This window comes from Parus major, chromosome 21 (genome assembly GCF_001522545.3).
Source record: "Parus major isolate Abel chromosome 21, Parus_major1.1, whole genome shotgun sequence".
Lineage (NCBI taxonomy): Eukaryota > Metazoa > Chordata > Aves > Passeriformes > Paridae > Parus > Parus major.
This window is the reverse complement of record NC_031789.1, coordinates 5,768,201-5,784,488: the sequence shown is the minus strand read 5'-3', so window position 1 is coordinate 5,784,488 and position 16,288 is coordinate 5,768,201. Positions and strand designations below refer to the sequence as shown.

The following is a 16,288-nucleotide window of genomic DNA, read 5'->3' as shown; positions in this document are numbered from 1 at the left end:
AGCACAGCAAGGGGTTCAGGATCTCCAGTAGTTGCTCTCTGCTGTTTTTATTAAAAATGCTGTGTTCTGCCTTATTTGTTTTAGCTGCAGATGCCTGTGACCATCCAGAGATCTGTCCCCCTGTTGTTCTCTGACAAATCCATAATGGATTCTCAGAGCCCATTGGGATGAACAACAGCTCTAGAGGCAGTGGCCAGGAAAAGGAAGAAAAATAATTTTGATCGGTTTTACATCCACGAAAATAAGTCTATGAAATGCATTGCCTTAACGACTTCTAAAAGAAAAACAAAACTATCTTTAGATATAACAAAAGATATCTTGAAATTAGAGGTATCATAGGTAGGGAATAATTCACACACTCTGCCTGCACAAAAAGAAAGAAATAATGAAGAATCCATAAATATATGGCAGCCCAGGCTGCCTTTGCAACAGCATTAACTTTGATGAATTCCTGAACTGCTCATAGGTCTCAGACTGCAATTACCCAGGAATTCCTTTATAATTGAGCTCCAGTGAAGTGCACACTTATTAGGAATCTCTGCTGACAGTATTTTGTTTTAATATTCACACCATTTCTTTATAAATAGGTAGGCAGTTGCACAGTGCTTTGATCTTGAAATGTGGCCATTCTTGCTATGAAAAGGAGAGGAACAGAGCTTTTCTTTCAACTGGAACAGTGGTTTGGACAGCCTGGACAGTGACCCAATAACTGAGGAGTGACTCTACACAATGATGTCACTGATGAACAACCAGTGCTCAAATCACAAAAGCAATGAAAGGAAAATTAAAAAAAAAAAAAAACAAACAACAGGGAGGGAGGCAGGGGAAGAAAAGAAGAGGAGATGAAACCAGAAGAGTCCAAGAAGGTGCCAGGAGGCTCTCCCAGTTCTGGCCCCTGGCAGGGCTGTACCTGCTGGTGTTGTCATCGTCCTCAGAGTCGATGAAGCTGCTGGACTCTAGCTCACTGCTCATCATGGTGGAGGAGCTGTCGTAGCCAGGGGGTTGCTCACGGTGCCTGTCCAGCTTGGGGTGCCCATTGATCCTGGGGACTGGAAAAGCACAATAAAGGAGTGTTACAGTACAGGGGAGGAGCAGGGGAGTTATGGCAGTGGGAGCAGCAGGACAATCACACTGACAGCTCTGCAGGAGGAGCTTCCTCCCAAAACCAAGCTCCTTGCAGGACCTGATTCTTCTCCACAGCTGGGAAACCTTCTGCCCTGCCTTTCCCTCACTTTTCCACCTGCCCATGGCTCAGTTTCTGGTCCAGCCATTAACAGTGTCAGGCATGGAAAAGCACTATAAAGGTACCAGACAGCAACAAGAAGCTGTGTCAACGGGAAGGGACAAACAAAAGCAGTTTGAGTTTGGCATGAACAGTCCCAGCAGCACAGAAATCCTGGAAACAACATTCCTGGATGAATTTTATTAATATCTTACCCATAAAACCACTTTTACCTGGACCTGTGCTACACATTCCTGTCCCTCGTGTGGGCAGTACAGGACATCAAACACTGCCTGGACTTTCAGGTGTTTCAGAACAGATCTTCACTAATCCCTGGCTGTGTGAACACTGTCAGATACAAACATTCCCACGGATAATCCCCTCCCAAAAATGCCATTTACTTGAAGGCTGCAGTGACTCATCTTTTTCTAGAGATATTTTAGGGATTTTGCTCAGCACAGCAAACTCCTCCTGCACATTTCATTAGAATATCCTTAATTTCTAAGTGCTCTATTTTACCAGGAATGTTTCTTTCCCTAAAACAAGAAGGGCTGAGCTTAATAAGGCACCTGGTGAAGAAATCAACATAAGAGACTTCACAGATAGCCTGAGATTTTAATCTACTTTCTCCAAACACACAACTCCAAGGTTTAAGGGATTTTTTCCTTCAATTACAGAATGGAAAACATGCTTAGGGGAAGAAGGCCTGCCGTAGGAATTATGCCTGATGCATACTGAGAGTTAATTATTGAAGTAACATGGCTTGCTTTTCAAGTGAAGTATCAGAGAAAGTTTGACAAAGTAATGCTCAGTGTTTATTAAAGATTTCCAGCACCAGGAGAACAATCAGGAATAGAGGAAGCCAAGGCATGGAATAAATCTGGTTTATACCTCCCAAGCAGCACCAGGTAGCCTTGAGCTCACAAGAAAGGTTTCCTGTGTAATTAAGGTGAGCATTTAAATCCATAAAGTTTTTTTTGCAATTTCCCTGCAGAAGTGAAATGCCTTTTCCCAAGCTTTTCTAATGCTAGCCAGCATTGTTTGGGGGCAAGTAACCATTATTATAATTCAGTACTTTCACAAACCATTATTATAACGGTTTTATTCATAAAATATTCCCATGTAGCTTTCCAAAGCAATAAGGATTTTTGTTGCTTGTAGAGAGAAAAGGGGAGCTCTGATACCCTGATTTTTTTTTCCAGATCAGTTTTCCTTAGGAGTTTCTTAGTGTTTGTATCTGAAGCATCACACACCTCCAAATAAAGTTTTATTATGTTCCTCAAGCCACCACATTCTCTTTGTGGGGATTATTTTGAAATCAGGGAATATACAAGTTTAAGTCTAAAGAAGAATGAATCATTCCCTGCTCTGGTTCAGTGCCTGTCCCACTAATGACCAGGGACTTTCTGCCCTACTGACCCCCTGCCCTGCCCCTTCATTAGAGGACAGCAGGTTCACCAGGCCAATGTGACAAAAGCCTTTCAGTGCCTCAAAGAGCTGAGAATAAAGCATAGCCTGGGAGGGTAAAACAACTCCTCCTTGACTTTTATCAACAGCAGAGCAGGCCCTGCCTGAGGGACAAGAGCACATCAAAGGCCAAATCAAGCAAGGCCTGCAAGCAGAAAGGTAAAAGCAGCATCTGCTCAGGGGAGCTGTGGAGAAGGTTCTGTGCCACTGCAGAGAACAAGGGTGAGGGCAGCTCAGAGAGAAGGCACAAGCTCCCAGCTAGGAGGGAAAACAACAACCCTCCCAACCCCTTCCAAAGGTCCTTCCCATTTATTAACATGAAATGTGTTACCAATCCTCAGTAAAGACTTAGTACCCTGCTGGGTGCAGGGCTCAGTCCCTGCTACTTAAATAGGGAAAGACACTGTGATTGTCCTCTCCTGCCTTACGGGCACATCCCTGTACCCTGACTTGCCTTGGGACTGAAGTTCTTTGGAACCTCTAACACCCTCCAATCCCTCCACCCCAGACAGGCTCAGCATTCCCATCCCAGATGCTTTCCAGTTCCAGACCTCCTGCAGATTCCTTGGCACAAAGGATGGTAAAAAATCCACATATTACAGCAGCAAGGGAAAATCTGCAACAGCTCCTCTTCCCAAACATTTGGGATCTGTGAGCCTGCCCACGTGAAGAGTTCCTCCAGACACAGGCATTTCTCAGCAGGCTGCACAAGAGTTAAATTCACCCCACAGCAAACTGGGTGTTGAAACCCCAGTGTCGACACTTGACATCTGCAGACTTGTCAAAAACCAAGCAGCGGCTATAAAACATTCCTCAACACCCAAAAAAAAACCCCAAAAAAAGCCCTTGTCTCTTAATTACCTCCCTAATTAGAGCTTCCACAGTCCCCTTTCCCACTCCTCCTCAGCAAACTGACACAGGAGCTTTGTTCCTCCCAGCCAGGGGTCCCCACAACATGTGCCAGGCAGACCTCCCACAACCCTAATTAAGATCCTCACTCTACTTTCACTTAATAGGACATTGTCAGCTTCCCAAAGCAACTTGGGAAGTGTGGCTTGTGGCTTGAAGAGAGAAAAGGGCAAGCTCTGACATCTTGATTTATTTTTTTTTTCCAGATCTATTTTCCTTGGGATTTTCTTGGTGTTTGTATCTGCAGTGTCACACAGCTCCAAAAAAAAGTTTTATGGTGTTCCCGAAGCGACCATGTTCTCTGTGAGGGGATTATTTTGAAATCAGAGAATGTACAAGCACATATGGAGATTCATTGTCTGTGCACTTAGAATAGGAATACAACTTAAGGGAAATGGGTGGAAGAGCTTAGGGATACCCAGAATTCTTCTGCATTTTCAATGGGAAGAGGTGTGAAAACACTGTCAGATCACCCAGGTGTACCCCATGCCTTCCAGCTGCAGTTGGAATCAATATTTATCACAGCCTATGTGTGCGGAATTGCCCAGTAGCAATTCAGCAGAAACAGCTTTTGTGGGGTGAGTAATCCTGCAGCAATGAAGGAAAATTTCCAGGCTGCTGTGGTGAACAATCCACCCATGGTACCACACTTAATTATCACCCGCTGGAGAACCTGGGGAGTTCACCATCAGCCTGACTCCAAATCAAACCTCTGGAAGGATCCTGTTGCAGTTCAAGCCCAGGCTGAAAGCTGGCAACATTTTTCAGTAAAACAAGGAAGCTATTTTTGTAAATTAAAATGGAGGGTAGCAAAGAAAATCTTTATTCAGTGTCCCTTTTCTTCCCTGGGATTTTCCCAATCTTCTTTCTGTGGAACCTCTCAATGCAGTGGGCTCAGTGGACTCAGCCTGTTTGACCTGCTCAGGTTTTAACTTGGTGTTTCTCTGTTCCCAAATGGCTCCTTCATACCTTTCCTCACTTCACCTGTTTGAAATGAAGGCTGGAACACCCTGCTCCTGTTTTCTTGTGGAACAAGAACTCCTTTTCCCTTGAGGGAATCCAGGGAAATCCTCTTTGCCAGGGTGGGTGATTCTTTGTACCAAACAGTTACAAAGGCAGGTAATTGTCCAGCTGGGTGAGCTGTTCCTGTGCCTCTGGAATAAAAACTCTGTGAGTAACAGAGAGCTCCAGGAGATCCCTCATCCTGCCCCTCTGCCAAGCACCAGGGCTATAATTTGGGCATTATTCGAACGAGTCTCTGCAGGAGCACATCAAACACTTTTACTGCATTTCCTGCTTTCTGCAGGGAAAGGAGAATTTTCCCATTTCACAATGAGGGGAGAGGACACAGCTGCTGCCCCTGGAATAGCTGGGACCCTGGTGTCACAGCTCTTTCCCCATCCTTGTCCCCCTTTTCCTAGGGCTGTTCCCCCATTTTCCATCCAGCTGTTCTTCAGACAAGAAGTGAAGGTGGAAGCAAAGAGTGACTCTGTGATCATTGTTATGAAAAGGCCTTAAAATCCTTCCCAGGATTAGGGCATTTTACTTCTTTTAGTATTGTCAAGTGGCAGTTCAGGACAAAGAGCTGAACTATGCATTTTAGACTTGCTTTCCACTGAAAACAACACACTCACGGTGTTGTTATGTGTACTGGATGTTGTTATTGTTAAATGAAATACTGTTTTAACCACAGAAACACTATGGAACATTAAATAATGTATTTTAAAGCAGTTCTCCTTGCTTGCTGCACATTAACAGAATTCACCTGCTGTAGGCACAAGGCCTAAATTCCGAGAACAGGTAATGTTTGTGACAGGTTCTTGCCTGGGCTTTGACAGAAGGAGGAAATTTTATCCCATTTATTTCTGAATGGAAATGCATGAATTGGTTCCAGACCACTCCTAGCAGAAACTCCTGTGTTCAAACAATTCCATCCACCAACACTGGCTCTTACGGCATAAATATCCACAGCAAAACATGCACTGGCACAGATTTAATGTTTAAAACAACTCCCCTTTTCATATTCTTCCTGCAACAAGTTTTTAATCAAAACTCTGAGAGGATTCCACCTCTTTCTGTCAGCTCCCAAAGGAATTTGCAGTCAGGATCAAGTACAGACAGCTCTCTGCTCCTCCTACTGAAGGATTTTCATTCACTCCTAATCAGTGACACTTTGGAAGGGTTAAATGAGCAGAAACCATCAGTATAAATCTCATTTCTGGTGTTCTAACTGGAGGCAAATACTTTGGTGTGTGGAGCTGTGAATAAAGGCCTTGATGGCATTTCTTGGGCCCAAGTATTCCAAATTCTGGACCATTTTAAACACAATGGGCGGCATCTATTAATTCTTAATTAAGCCTGGAAATTCTTGTCTGGCAATGAATGAAAAACCCAAGCTTACTTTGATGTGCAGACCAGAGGCAAGAGATGGAGTTCTGCATTTTATAGGTGTACTTTGGGTGTATTTAGGTCCTAAATTTTAGGTCTAAAAAAAGATCTTCAGAGCTGCTGTTACAGAAAACACCCCAGCTGATCCAAGCCTTGAGAAATCAACAGCCAGTCTTCTCCAAGCTATTCACCTTCTCATGCTACAGGAAGTTCTGCATACTGTCAAAAACAATCTCTCTACCACTTCACTGTGGGTTGTGCAGACCTCTCGGAAAAACACTGAGCTTCAAAGAGTTTCAGCGCAATTATCAAATTATTCCATTAAAATAATAACAGTCCCTGAAAGCAGGCAGGAATGCAGCCACAAGTCTCTTGTGTTCATGATGCAGGAGTTGTTGCTCTGAGAGATGAGAGAAAGGTTGGGAAAGAGGGAGGATGCAGCAGGACTCACCATCCTCATGGCCTTCGCGGTTCCTCCGCCGGTGCCGCTCGCGCCGGTGGCTCATCACAGACTCTGTTCCTGTCTCGTTGTCCAGGCCATCCCTGCTGCTGGCAGCGTTGGGGCTGTCACAGAACAAATGGGGACAATCACTGGACTCACCTCTTTTTCCTTTTCCCACCCAGGCAGTTGCAGCTGTGAGCACATTGGTGCAGAAGGCACAAAACTGCTCTGAAGCTGTGCACTGCAAACTGCCCCAGGCTGCTGGGCCCACCCCAAAACCACCTCAGGGGTGAAAAGAGAACCCCAAAACCACCTCAGGGGTGAAAAGAGAACCCCAGATGGATGCCCTGAGAGCCAGAGCTGTTCGCAGCAGCACTCGCACATCACCCTGGCGCTGGCAAAGCTGTCCCAGGGCTGTGCAGGACATTCCCACAGGGAAGAACGGCTCCTGCTGGGCCAGGAGAAGGGATCATTCTGCCACCCGCTGAGATCCCAGCCAAGAGCAGAAGCTGAAGCTCACCGGCCACCTTGAATTTAAAACTCTGGCCTCGAAGGGTGAAACCTTGCAAAGTTCACAGTAATTAAGTGCCAGAAGCACAGAATGTCCTGGGTTGAAGTGGACCTTAAAGTCCATCCGGTGCCAAACCTGGCCTTGGGCACTCCCAGGGACGGAGCAGCCACAGCTTCTCGGGAAATCCAACCCAGCACCTCCCCACCCTCCCAGTCCCGAATTCCTTCCCAATATGCCACCTATCCCTGCCCTCTGTCAGTGTGAATCCATTTCCCCTTGTCCTCCCACTCCAGGATCCTGTAAAGCATCTCTCTGCACCTCTCCTGCCAGCTCCAGTGCTGGCAAGGGCCACCGCTTGTTTAAATGCTTAAACTGGGGAAACTGCCTTCAACTTCTACAAATATAACAGTGACAGTATAATCTGATGGGGGCCAAAGCTCCGTGTGGAAGATCTCCCTCAGAAAGTGACTGCTCCTCTCTGACCCATAAATCCCACCAGATTCAAGAGTCTCCACTCTCTCCTGCCCTGTGTACCTGTTATTCAGGTAATTCAGCTCCCTCACCTGAACACACAGGGAGGGCAATGGCTAGCATTTACCTTCACTGAGCACTGTATTTCTCCTACAATAAGGAGATTTTTTTTTTTTCCCTAGATTTTTTTCTGGAATTTTGTTCCATGAGGCTGGACATGCACGTTTCAGACAGGGAGTTAAACCACCAGCACTGTAACCAACCATGCCCAGGCTCCTGTGGCAGTTGAAGCCAGAGCTGGCTGTGTGAAACCATTTAAGTGTCACATTTCCACATTTCAGAGGCTCCTGCACACCCACACTCCCGTGCATCAACGAAATGTGCTGACATGCCCACCACAGAAATTAGGAAATCACGGTTGTCATTCAGGAAAACATCTGAGTGCACGTTTTAATCCCTACCAAAATGCCAGGCTGGATTTCAGTGCTGTCACACAGCTTTTTTTATACTTCTCGGTTAGTCCAGCACAGCTGGAAAAGGGGACAGGGTGACACATTGCTCAGGTCACTCTTGGCCATCCCAGCAGCACCATCTACTGACTCCTGCTCAGAATTCCCACTCCTGAATCACCTCAGAACCCAAACCTGCCTCCAAAAGGTGATTTATACCATTGCAATGGCTGCAAAAATAACTCCCAGCTGCTTTGTTCCCTCGCCATTAAATGCAACTCCATTTTCAGAGCATGTCAGAAAGGCAACTCTAAGGTCACTGCTCTCACCTCACCCCTGCACCTCCACCACCAAACTCAGCTGAAAGTGGATTTGGCAAGAAGCAGCAGTGGAGCATGAAATGCAGAATGAGCTTCAGAACCCGCAGCAGGAAGGGGAAAAAATAAAGTTTTATTTGGATTTCATTAATGGGGAAGCAAAATATCAGCGCTGTCAGGCAGAGAGTAGAGTCATCACTTTAGCTCTGAGAAGGATCTCGTTCCCTTGGACAGGCTTCACCTATTCCTTGGATTCTTTGTTGTCCAGCACCATTTCTGTTTGTACAATTGCACAACACCCAGCTCAACTGGCACTTATTTATGTAAGGCCTCAATCAGCACTGAAGGAGATGACAGATCTTTGGTAGCTTGAAGAGCATTGAAATAAAATCACAGGGATTTAGGAACCAGGAAAGTACAAGTCACTCCTATTGCACAAGTGCCACAGCAAAATCCCAAGAAATGTAATTTTCCATAATTTCTGGAGATCAGAAGAGGACTACAGTCATGATTCAGGTTCATTTCACAATGAAAGACTTGTTAAACTCAACAGCGAAACAAATCATTTCAAAGTATGGTGGATTCTTTGTCACTTTAAATCTACAGTGGGTATGCTTTAAAATGAAATTCTCATAGTGACAGAATTTAGGGCTTCATGCAGAGTAACAGATTCTCTGCCCTGTGTTATGGATTAAACTCAGGTCATCATTAGATTCTCTTCTGCACTGAAAAAATGAAACACAGCAGAAAAATCTGCTGTAAAATGTTGAGATGTTGTGGGAAATTGTGAGGAGAAGAACTCAAAAAGGCATGAAGGGAAAACGGGTTTTAGTCTAAGAGAACTCCCCACAAGCCAGATTCTCTACTGGAGTTCAGAAAAAGAAAGGAAAAGGGATGGAGGAGAAGGAAAGCAGGAAGGTGATTTATCTGGGAATGGGAACAGAGGCAGAAAACGCAACCTGAGCAACATCCTTCAGCCCTCTGAGCATTCCCACATGTTCTGTGTAATATTTGAGAAGAAGCAGGTGGAGCAGCAGGGCATTGGATCCACGGCCCTGGCAGTGAGCAGCCCCACAAACCTCACGCCTAATTCCAAGCTAATTATCTTTTGAAACAAAGCTCGAGCTTGCAGCTGTTCCAGGCAGGTTTCGGCCGGGAAAGACAAAGCCTGGTTTTATTTTCTGGCCAGTTCAGAACACAGGAGGGCAGCACAGCCCTTGCAAGGCACTGCCAGGCAGGGTCAGGATTTCCCAGGATTTGCTGTCCCCTCAAAAAGGTTTTTCTCTGTGAAAGACTCACACACAACACTGGGGGCTCTTCCAGGCAACAGCCATCCCAAAAAAAATCGCAATCAGGTAAATCCAGGCCACATTTCCTTCTCCAAACACAGCCTAAGAGCACTAGGCCCTGCTTTAAGTCCTCCTGGTGGAAATTCCAAGGCCCTCCCTGGAAATGAAGGTATCCTAAGGACACCCTTTGGATCAGGAACAGGAAATAACAATATCAAAGCAGATATTCCCAGTCTGGCCACACACAGATGGAGCTGGCAGCCTCTGGATGGACATGGAGCAGGAATTATCCCTTATGGAAATTTTCCCTCCTGCCAGCAGCGTTCAGCTGGCTCTGCACCCTCCCTAATTACACATAACACACTAATCACTTGTCAGCCACACACTACAGAAAGCATTTGGGGCTCCCTCCCTACTTAACTCATCCACAACAGGCTTGAAAATGAGATATTTTGGATAAATACTTCACTCTAACAATGACAGGCGTTTTTCATTCCTTGATATTTGAGTTTTATAACCACAACAACAAACAGTTGGCTTGCAGCAGGAGGAGAAATGAGGGTGAGAAAGAGATAGAAATTAGAATTTGATAAATAAAAGTGCATTAGGGCTTACTGGAATGATGGGGGCCGGGAGTCTCCGATGCCTCCTGTCCTCTCCAGGGGTGGTGGAAGGTCCGTGTGGCTCTCAGTGCACTGGGAGCCCGTGTCAGAATGGGAGCTTTCAGCCAGGACCAGCTGCCAACAAAAGAAAAGCCAGAATTACACAAACTCCCACCAGCTTCTCCATTTTGGCCCAATATGTTCAGCCAAAATCCCGGGACCAGGGGAAGCACAGAGATCCCTGCCAAACTCACAGAAAATCAGGTTAAATTCAGTCTCCACATGAAAACATCAGCAGCCTGGACGTGCACAGAATTCCTGCAAGCACCAGGTATTCTTTTCCTCTTGTTAAAACAGGCAGCCCAGGCAGGGAGGGGATTTTGGGGACCTGGCACTGCAGCATCCCCCAAGTTCTCAGCATCCCTTGCAAAATGCACCCACAGTTAAAGGCTGTGCTCCCAGCCTGGCTTTGCCAACACAAAAATGAAAAGTAAAAGCTGGAATGTGACAGAAATACAGCCCAAATCTGGTGTAACTCCTCCTACAAGAGCTTCAACCCCCTGAAAATTCACAGTCCTGTTTGGCCCCATCATCAAATCTCCGAGTTACCACATCTCTGCTGGGAGCCTGAATTAAACCCCAGATCCACCCAACCTCAACAGAAAGATGCTTTCAAGGAGAAGCAGATTCCTGCTGTTCATCCTCCTTGTGCCTCTTGTGCCCATTTTGTCTCCAAATGTTCCCTTAAGGCAGAGCTGCAGATACAAAAAGGCATTTTCCAGCCATGCCATGGAAACCAGGATGTGCAGAGAAGAGTCTTCAATATTTCATGAGAACCTGAAAACTTTTCACGCTACTCTGATGTAATTATCACCTTCAGAACTTCTCTGACACTGACATTTGCATTCAGGGATGCTGGAGGGGCCTGGCAGGTGGGGAAGAAAATGCTGCAGAGCACCCAGCAGTGAGAATCCCCATGGAAAAATGGAATTAAAGATACTGCAAGGATCCAGCTCCTCATTCCAAACACCAAGGGCCTGCACACAGCATTCCCTATCCTTGGGAATTATCACCAATTCCAGTCCTGGACAAGGCAGGATGTGGATTTTAATGCTATCAATATTTCCAGTCATTATCAGGGACACTCCTGGATAATGGATCAATACCCAGAATCCCCATGGAAAAATGGAATTAAAGATGCTGCAAGGATCCAGCTCCTCATTCCAAATACCAAGGGCCTGTGTGGAGCAAAGTGCTTGAGAATGATCACAAATTCCAGTCCTGGACAAGCAGGATGTGGATTTGAATGTTATCAATATTCCCAGTCAGTACCTGGATAACGGATCACAGGCATGGCCGTGGCACACAGGAGGATTTCTGCACTCAGATCTCATTTCCAGTAAATCCAGGCCAGCCCATCTCCCCTCAGCACACACAGTGGGGCATCTTTAATCAGCAGAGAAAGAAGGAGTCTCCTCCTTTCCCCACCCTCATGGTTTGTAGCTCATTTTAATGACTGACAGAAGATCTCAGATTGAACCAAGATCTGATTCCTATCAGCCTAGCACCTACTTTTCTGTATTCATAAAATAAATAATATTTTTATTACAAAAGGCAGAGATGCTTTGTGTAAAGAGTCCTTTTGTACACTTTGGGTTTTGACATTAAAATATATTTTTTTAAATCTTATCAGCATTGGAAAAAAGCTCCTGACTGAAATGTACACCCAGGAACCAACCAGAGCAGGTCTTTTCTCTATCAGTGGTTCATCAAATAAGCATTTTTGCCTCCATTTTCTAACCTAGAAAATTGGCACTGCCAATTTTGCACCAGTGAGATGAAAGTAATCAAATATATCTAAATTCAGCCTAAATCCCAGGGGAGTAGAACCCTGTTCTAGGTAAAGCATCACTACAGAAAAACAAACATGCATTGATCCAAGACTCCTTTTAATTCATCTCTGCAAACAGAACAAGGTGATTCCCAATTAGAAATTCTGGTTTAAATTCAACTTCACCTGTTAGATTAAGTGGTTATGTTTTATTAAAAAGCCTGACAGTGGAGAAAGAAGTCCCCAGTCCTCTGATTTACAAACAGCAAGGCAAATGCCAAATTTTGTGTCAAATGAAATGAGAATTCTGTGAAGAACTTAGTTAATATTTTAAATGACTGTACAGAGATTATTCTCCCATTAAGATGGGAGAATTTTGCATATCCTGTGCAAAAAAAATATATATTTAAACAATCCACTGACCACACACAGCATTTTCTGGCCATGATCCACAGAAATTAGACTTGACCTGGAGGTGACCAGTGTGACTTTATCACCAACCCCCTGGGCACCTCATCACTTGGCTGAGTCTCTTTAAACACTGTGATTATAAGGTCTTTAATTAAATAAATCCTCAATTAATGATATAGATCAATACCTTTCACTAAGAGGCAACAAAGGTCTCAGCTTCCCTTTACTTTTAGCTGTGGAAGAAGCAAAGCAGGAGCGATTCCAACTCTTAACTGGTTCATTTATTAAAAACTAATTCTAATACAATGATAAGAGGGATACTGGCTGTTAAACAAGGGGATGGAGAGGAGGGAATTGGCGTTCAGGATGCAGAGAATTACTCCTAGGAGCATAAACCATAAATACAAGGAGGAAAACACACACACGCTGTCAAAAAGGAACTGCCTGGAGACAAAACAGGTCTCCAGCACCACATGGAGTCAGCTGCATTATTCAAACTCTTATCACCAAAGCAGGAGCAACAGAGGAAACACTAAAGGAAAAAAAAACCCACCAGCTTTCCTAATAACTTGATAATTAAGGCTGCTTTCTTCCAGGTGGGGAAGTTAAAGGGAGTTGTTTAGGAAATGTGCTGGTGTTTCGGAGATGCAAGGATGTCTCTGAGCCTGGAACATTCCCTAAAGAATCTCTGGGCAAGCGCTTTTGCTGACAAAGATCAAGCCAAGGGATGAAAAGAAGAAAAAATAAAGCAAAAAAAGCCTGAAAGTGGGTGTAGGAAAGATCTGTTCATCCCCTCAGCCTTCACACTCTGGGCTGGGAATGCAGAACAAGCCCTTGGCCCGAGGTATTTGGGAGCAGGAAAAAATGTCCTTTAAACCTTCCTGCTGAGGACAACACCTGACTCCAGGAGGAGCCAACAAGACCAATCCTTCCCATGTTTCAGGATATTTGCTCTCCAGCATTTCCCTGCTCCTGGAGGAAGAAGCCTTGGCAAGGCAGAACTGATTCTGCAGGAGGTCGTAAGTCACCTTGGGAGTGCAAAATCCACTGCAGCAAAGCATCTCCTTGTGAATGCTACCCCTGGAGTGTGATTTCCTCAAGGATAAAGCACTGGGAATCCATTTCTTACTGATCTGCAGTGGGATTAGAGCCACAAATAGCCTCAGATATCTGTGTGCTGAAGGGGAGAGGGCTGCAGGAATTACCCATTCCTGATCTTCCAGCTGCACTGAGGAAAATAAACCACTTTAAACTTGAATCAGTTCATTTCCAAACCTCAACCTGAGATATATTTGAACTCAAGATACTGCCAGTATCTCCCCTTTTACCAAGCAGCTTTTAAATCCTAGATAAACACTTCCAGGAGTAAATCAGAAGCACAACAGTCATGATAAAGCATTGGCCAGTGCAGACATTTCCATGTTTACCTTCACAAAAAAAGTTCCAAGCTGTGCTGTCTGCAGGCATTTCCCCACAAAGCACACTTAATTTAAACACATCCTCTGGGGTGAAAATTTTGCCTCTGAGGAATACTACTACTAATAATAATAAATAAATAAACCCAGGAGTTTAAGAGTTTAAGTAAGTTGTCTAATGTGATCTTGCTTTTATGATAATCAGGAGCTGGGAGCTCCTGCAAGAGCTCAGAGGTTTAAGCAAAACTTGAAGCAATTAAGTTGTTTAAACCAGACATAGACTGTCCAGATCTGTGTCTGGTTACAAGTGGAGCGCCCTCCGTTCATCAAAGCTTTTCCTCTTCACTTTCAGCTCCCTGTGTTCATCAAGAGCACTGAATATAAATGGGTGACAGCAGAGCAAATGAACAAAAAACACCCAAAAGAGCATTGGAACAACATTTGTCATGCTAGAAAAGAAAATCTGCAGTAGAAGGTGGAAGATCATTCCCACTGCACTGCCTGGCTGATTATTCCTGTCTATCAAAGGGATCTAAAAGATGGAATTACACCCAGCTCCATGGAATTCTGGGCTCAGTTGGAGCTTCTGGATGGGCAGCAGCCCTGCCCCTCTCCAGGCAAACACCTTCAGTTTGCTGAGGGTTTGTCAGGAACAGCTGAAGAATAATAATTCTAGGCAGAAGAGGAAGAATTCTGGGAAAAATAGGAAAAGTTCAGGATGCACTTGTTGAGAGAATTCCCACATCACTGCCATGGCTGCAAGGTGAATGCAGAATTCCTGCTCCCTGCTTTGCTGTGCTAGCTTGGCGTCCTTCCCTTCTCCCAACAAGTGACACTCTGTCAATCATCATTCAGATAAATTTTTGTCCTTTTCTCTGACAAGCTAATAGGAATAAAGCCCTCCAATATTCCATAATTTTGAATGGAAAAGGACTGCCATAATGCAGTGGTTTTGCAGGAGAAAGGCAGAGTTCCAAGCAGTTCCCTGGCCACAAGCCAGCCCTGATAATTTTATTTCCCCCATCAAGCTTCCCCTGTGGTTTTGAGTGGCAGGAGCATTTTTCTGTGCTGTGCAGAGCAGTGCCTGTGGAACAGCTGCCAGGTTCCACCCCAAAGGACAGGATTTCCATGGATGTCTCCTATGTGCTACACATGGAGGAAGTTCATCAAGGAGTTCATCAAGAAGTGTGGAACTAATCGCAGCTGTTGATTCAGTTCATTCCACCACACTGAACGCTGCTTCTTTTTACAGCTGAGGTGCTGCCACCACATTCCTTACTCATCTATCCCAGGGAGTGGAGAGAATATCCATAGAATGTCGGAAAAGAACCTCAGGTGCTTTTGATATCCCCAGTGATTCCCACAGAGCCACCTCCAAGCCCTGACAGGATCGACACCAGTGAGTTGTGCAAATTCCATGCTGTGGTGACAAACCACTGACTGAAAGCTCCTGTTTCCTTCCCTCTTGTGCAGGAGAAAGATTCCAGCATTCCTGGCAAAAAATCTGGCTGAATAAACAGTCACACTGGAAGTCATTTGCAGAAATCGGCGTTCAGTTCACTGCTTGTGTCACCACCAGACTTCCAACAGCATCTCCAGTCTTTGGATCAACTGTTTCACCTCTCTGTAGCAAAATTTCCCTTTTTTTTTACTCTCCACCACATTTGCTGATGTTTTTTTAATGAATTATGGCAAGGCCTGACTCTTCCAGAGCTCAGCAGAAATGTGAACAAACTCCCCCAGGCGCTGAGCCAGCTCAAGGAATGGCCTGTGCAGAGTCCAGGGCTGAGGACAGCAGATGAAAACCAGCCTGGGGAGGGGAAAGAGCAAATATTGGTGCACTCTGCTCCCGAAGTCTCACCTGGCTAAATATTTATTAATTTACCAGCATGAAAAGTACAATATTTAAACTCACTGAGGAACAGCAGCAGCTCATGGTGTTCCTCTGAGCTCAGACAGAGGTGAGGAACCAATCCCAGTGACTAAAGAAATACCCAAAAGAGCCATTTATATTTTTGACAGCAACTTCAGAACAGCCACATTCATCTCCGAGATGGAAGTAATTATTTCCTATAAAGTCACAGGCATCTCAAATCCCAAGTCAAAGCTTCAGAGCCGTGGCCCATTATCCACACGAAGGCTGCTCCCAAAGGAGCAATTGCAGAAAAGGGCTGTGCTCCACCAGGAATTCTCTCAAAGACACCAGGACTCAACATCCCTGGAAAAACCTCATCAGGAAAGGGATGTTTATTTTAGCAAGGAGAAATTGTCTACACTGAGATGAGGCTTGGGATGAATGAGGGTTTCTATCAAGTGTGAAGAGACTGGCCCTGCAATCAGCTCATTTTCTACAGAAACTCAACAAGATTCTGCTCCTGGGGATTTTTATTCCCTGCCTCAGCTCTGGGTACTTTTTTTATTTCCCAGCCCTGAAGCTCTTGTACTGCCCTTGTCAAATTGTAATTGCAAATACAGGCTCTAAAAAGCTGATGTACAAACAGGACAAGAATTATCTGCTGGCACCCAGATAATGGGGAGGAAAAAGCAGGGAAAACCTCACAGGA

The 16,288-nt window shown here is 45.0% G+C and overlaps 1 protein-coding gene across 4 annotated transcripts in view; it reads right to left on the bottom strand.

Moving 5' to 3' along the window:
* DVL1 (dishevelled segment polarity protein 1) overlaps positions 1–16,288 on the bottom strand; it is a 67,138-nt gene that overhangs the window by 16,657 nt on the left and 34,193 nt on the right. For all 4 annotated transcript variants that reach the window (XM_015648204.3, XM_015648205.3, XM_015648206.3 and 1 more), the window contains 3 exons: positions 10,081–10,202; positions 6,438–6,550; positions 911–1,049 (listed from right to left, as the gene is read on the bottom strand). In XM_015648204.3, the coding sequence (XP_015503690.1) occupies positions 911–1,049; positions 6,438–6,550; positions 10,081–10,202 (374 nt within the window). The remainder of the gene's footprint in view (positions 1–910; positions 1,050–6,437; positions 6,551–10,080; positions 10,203–16,288) is intronic.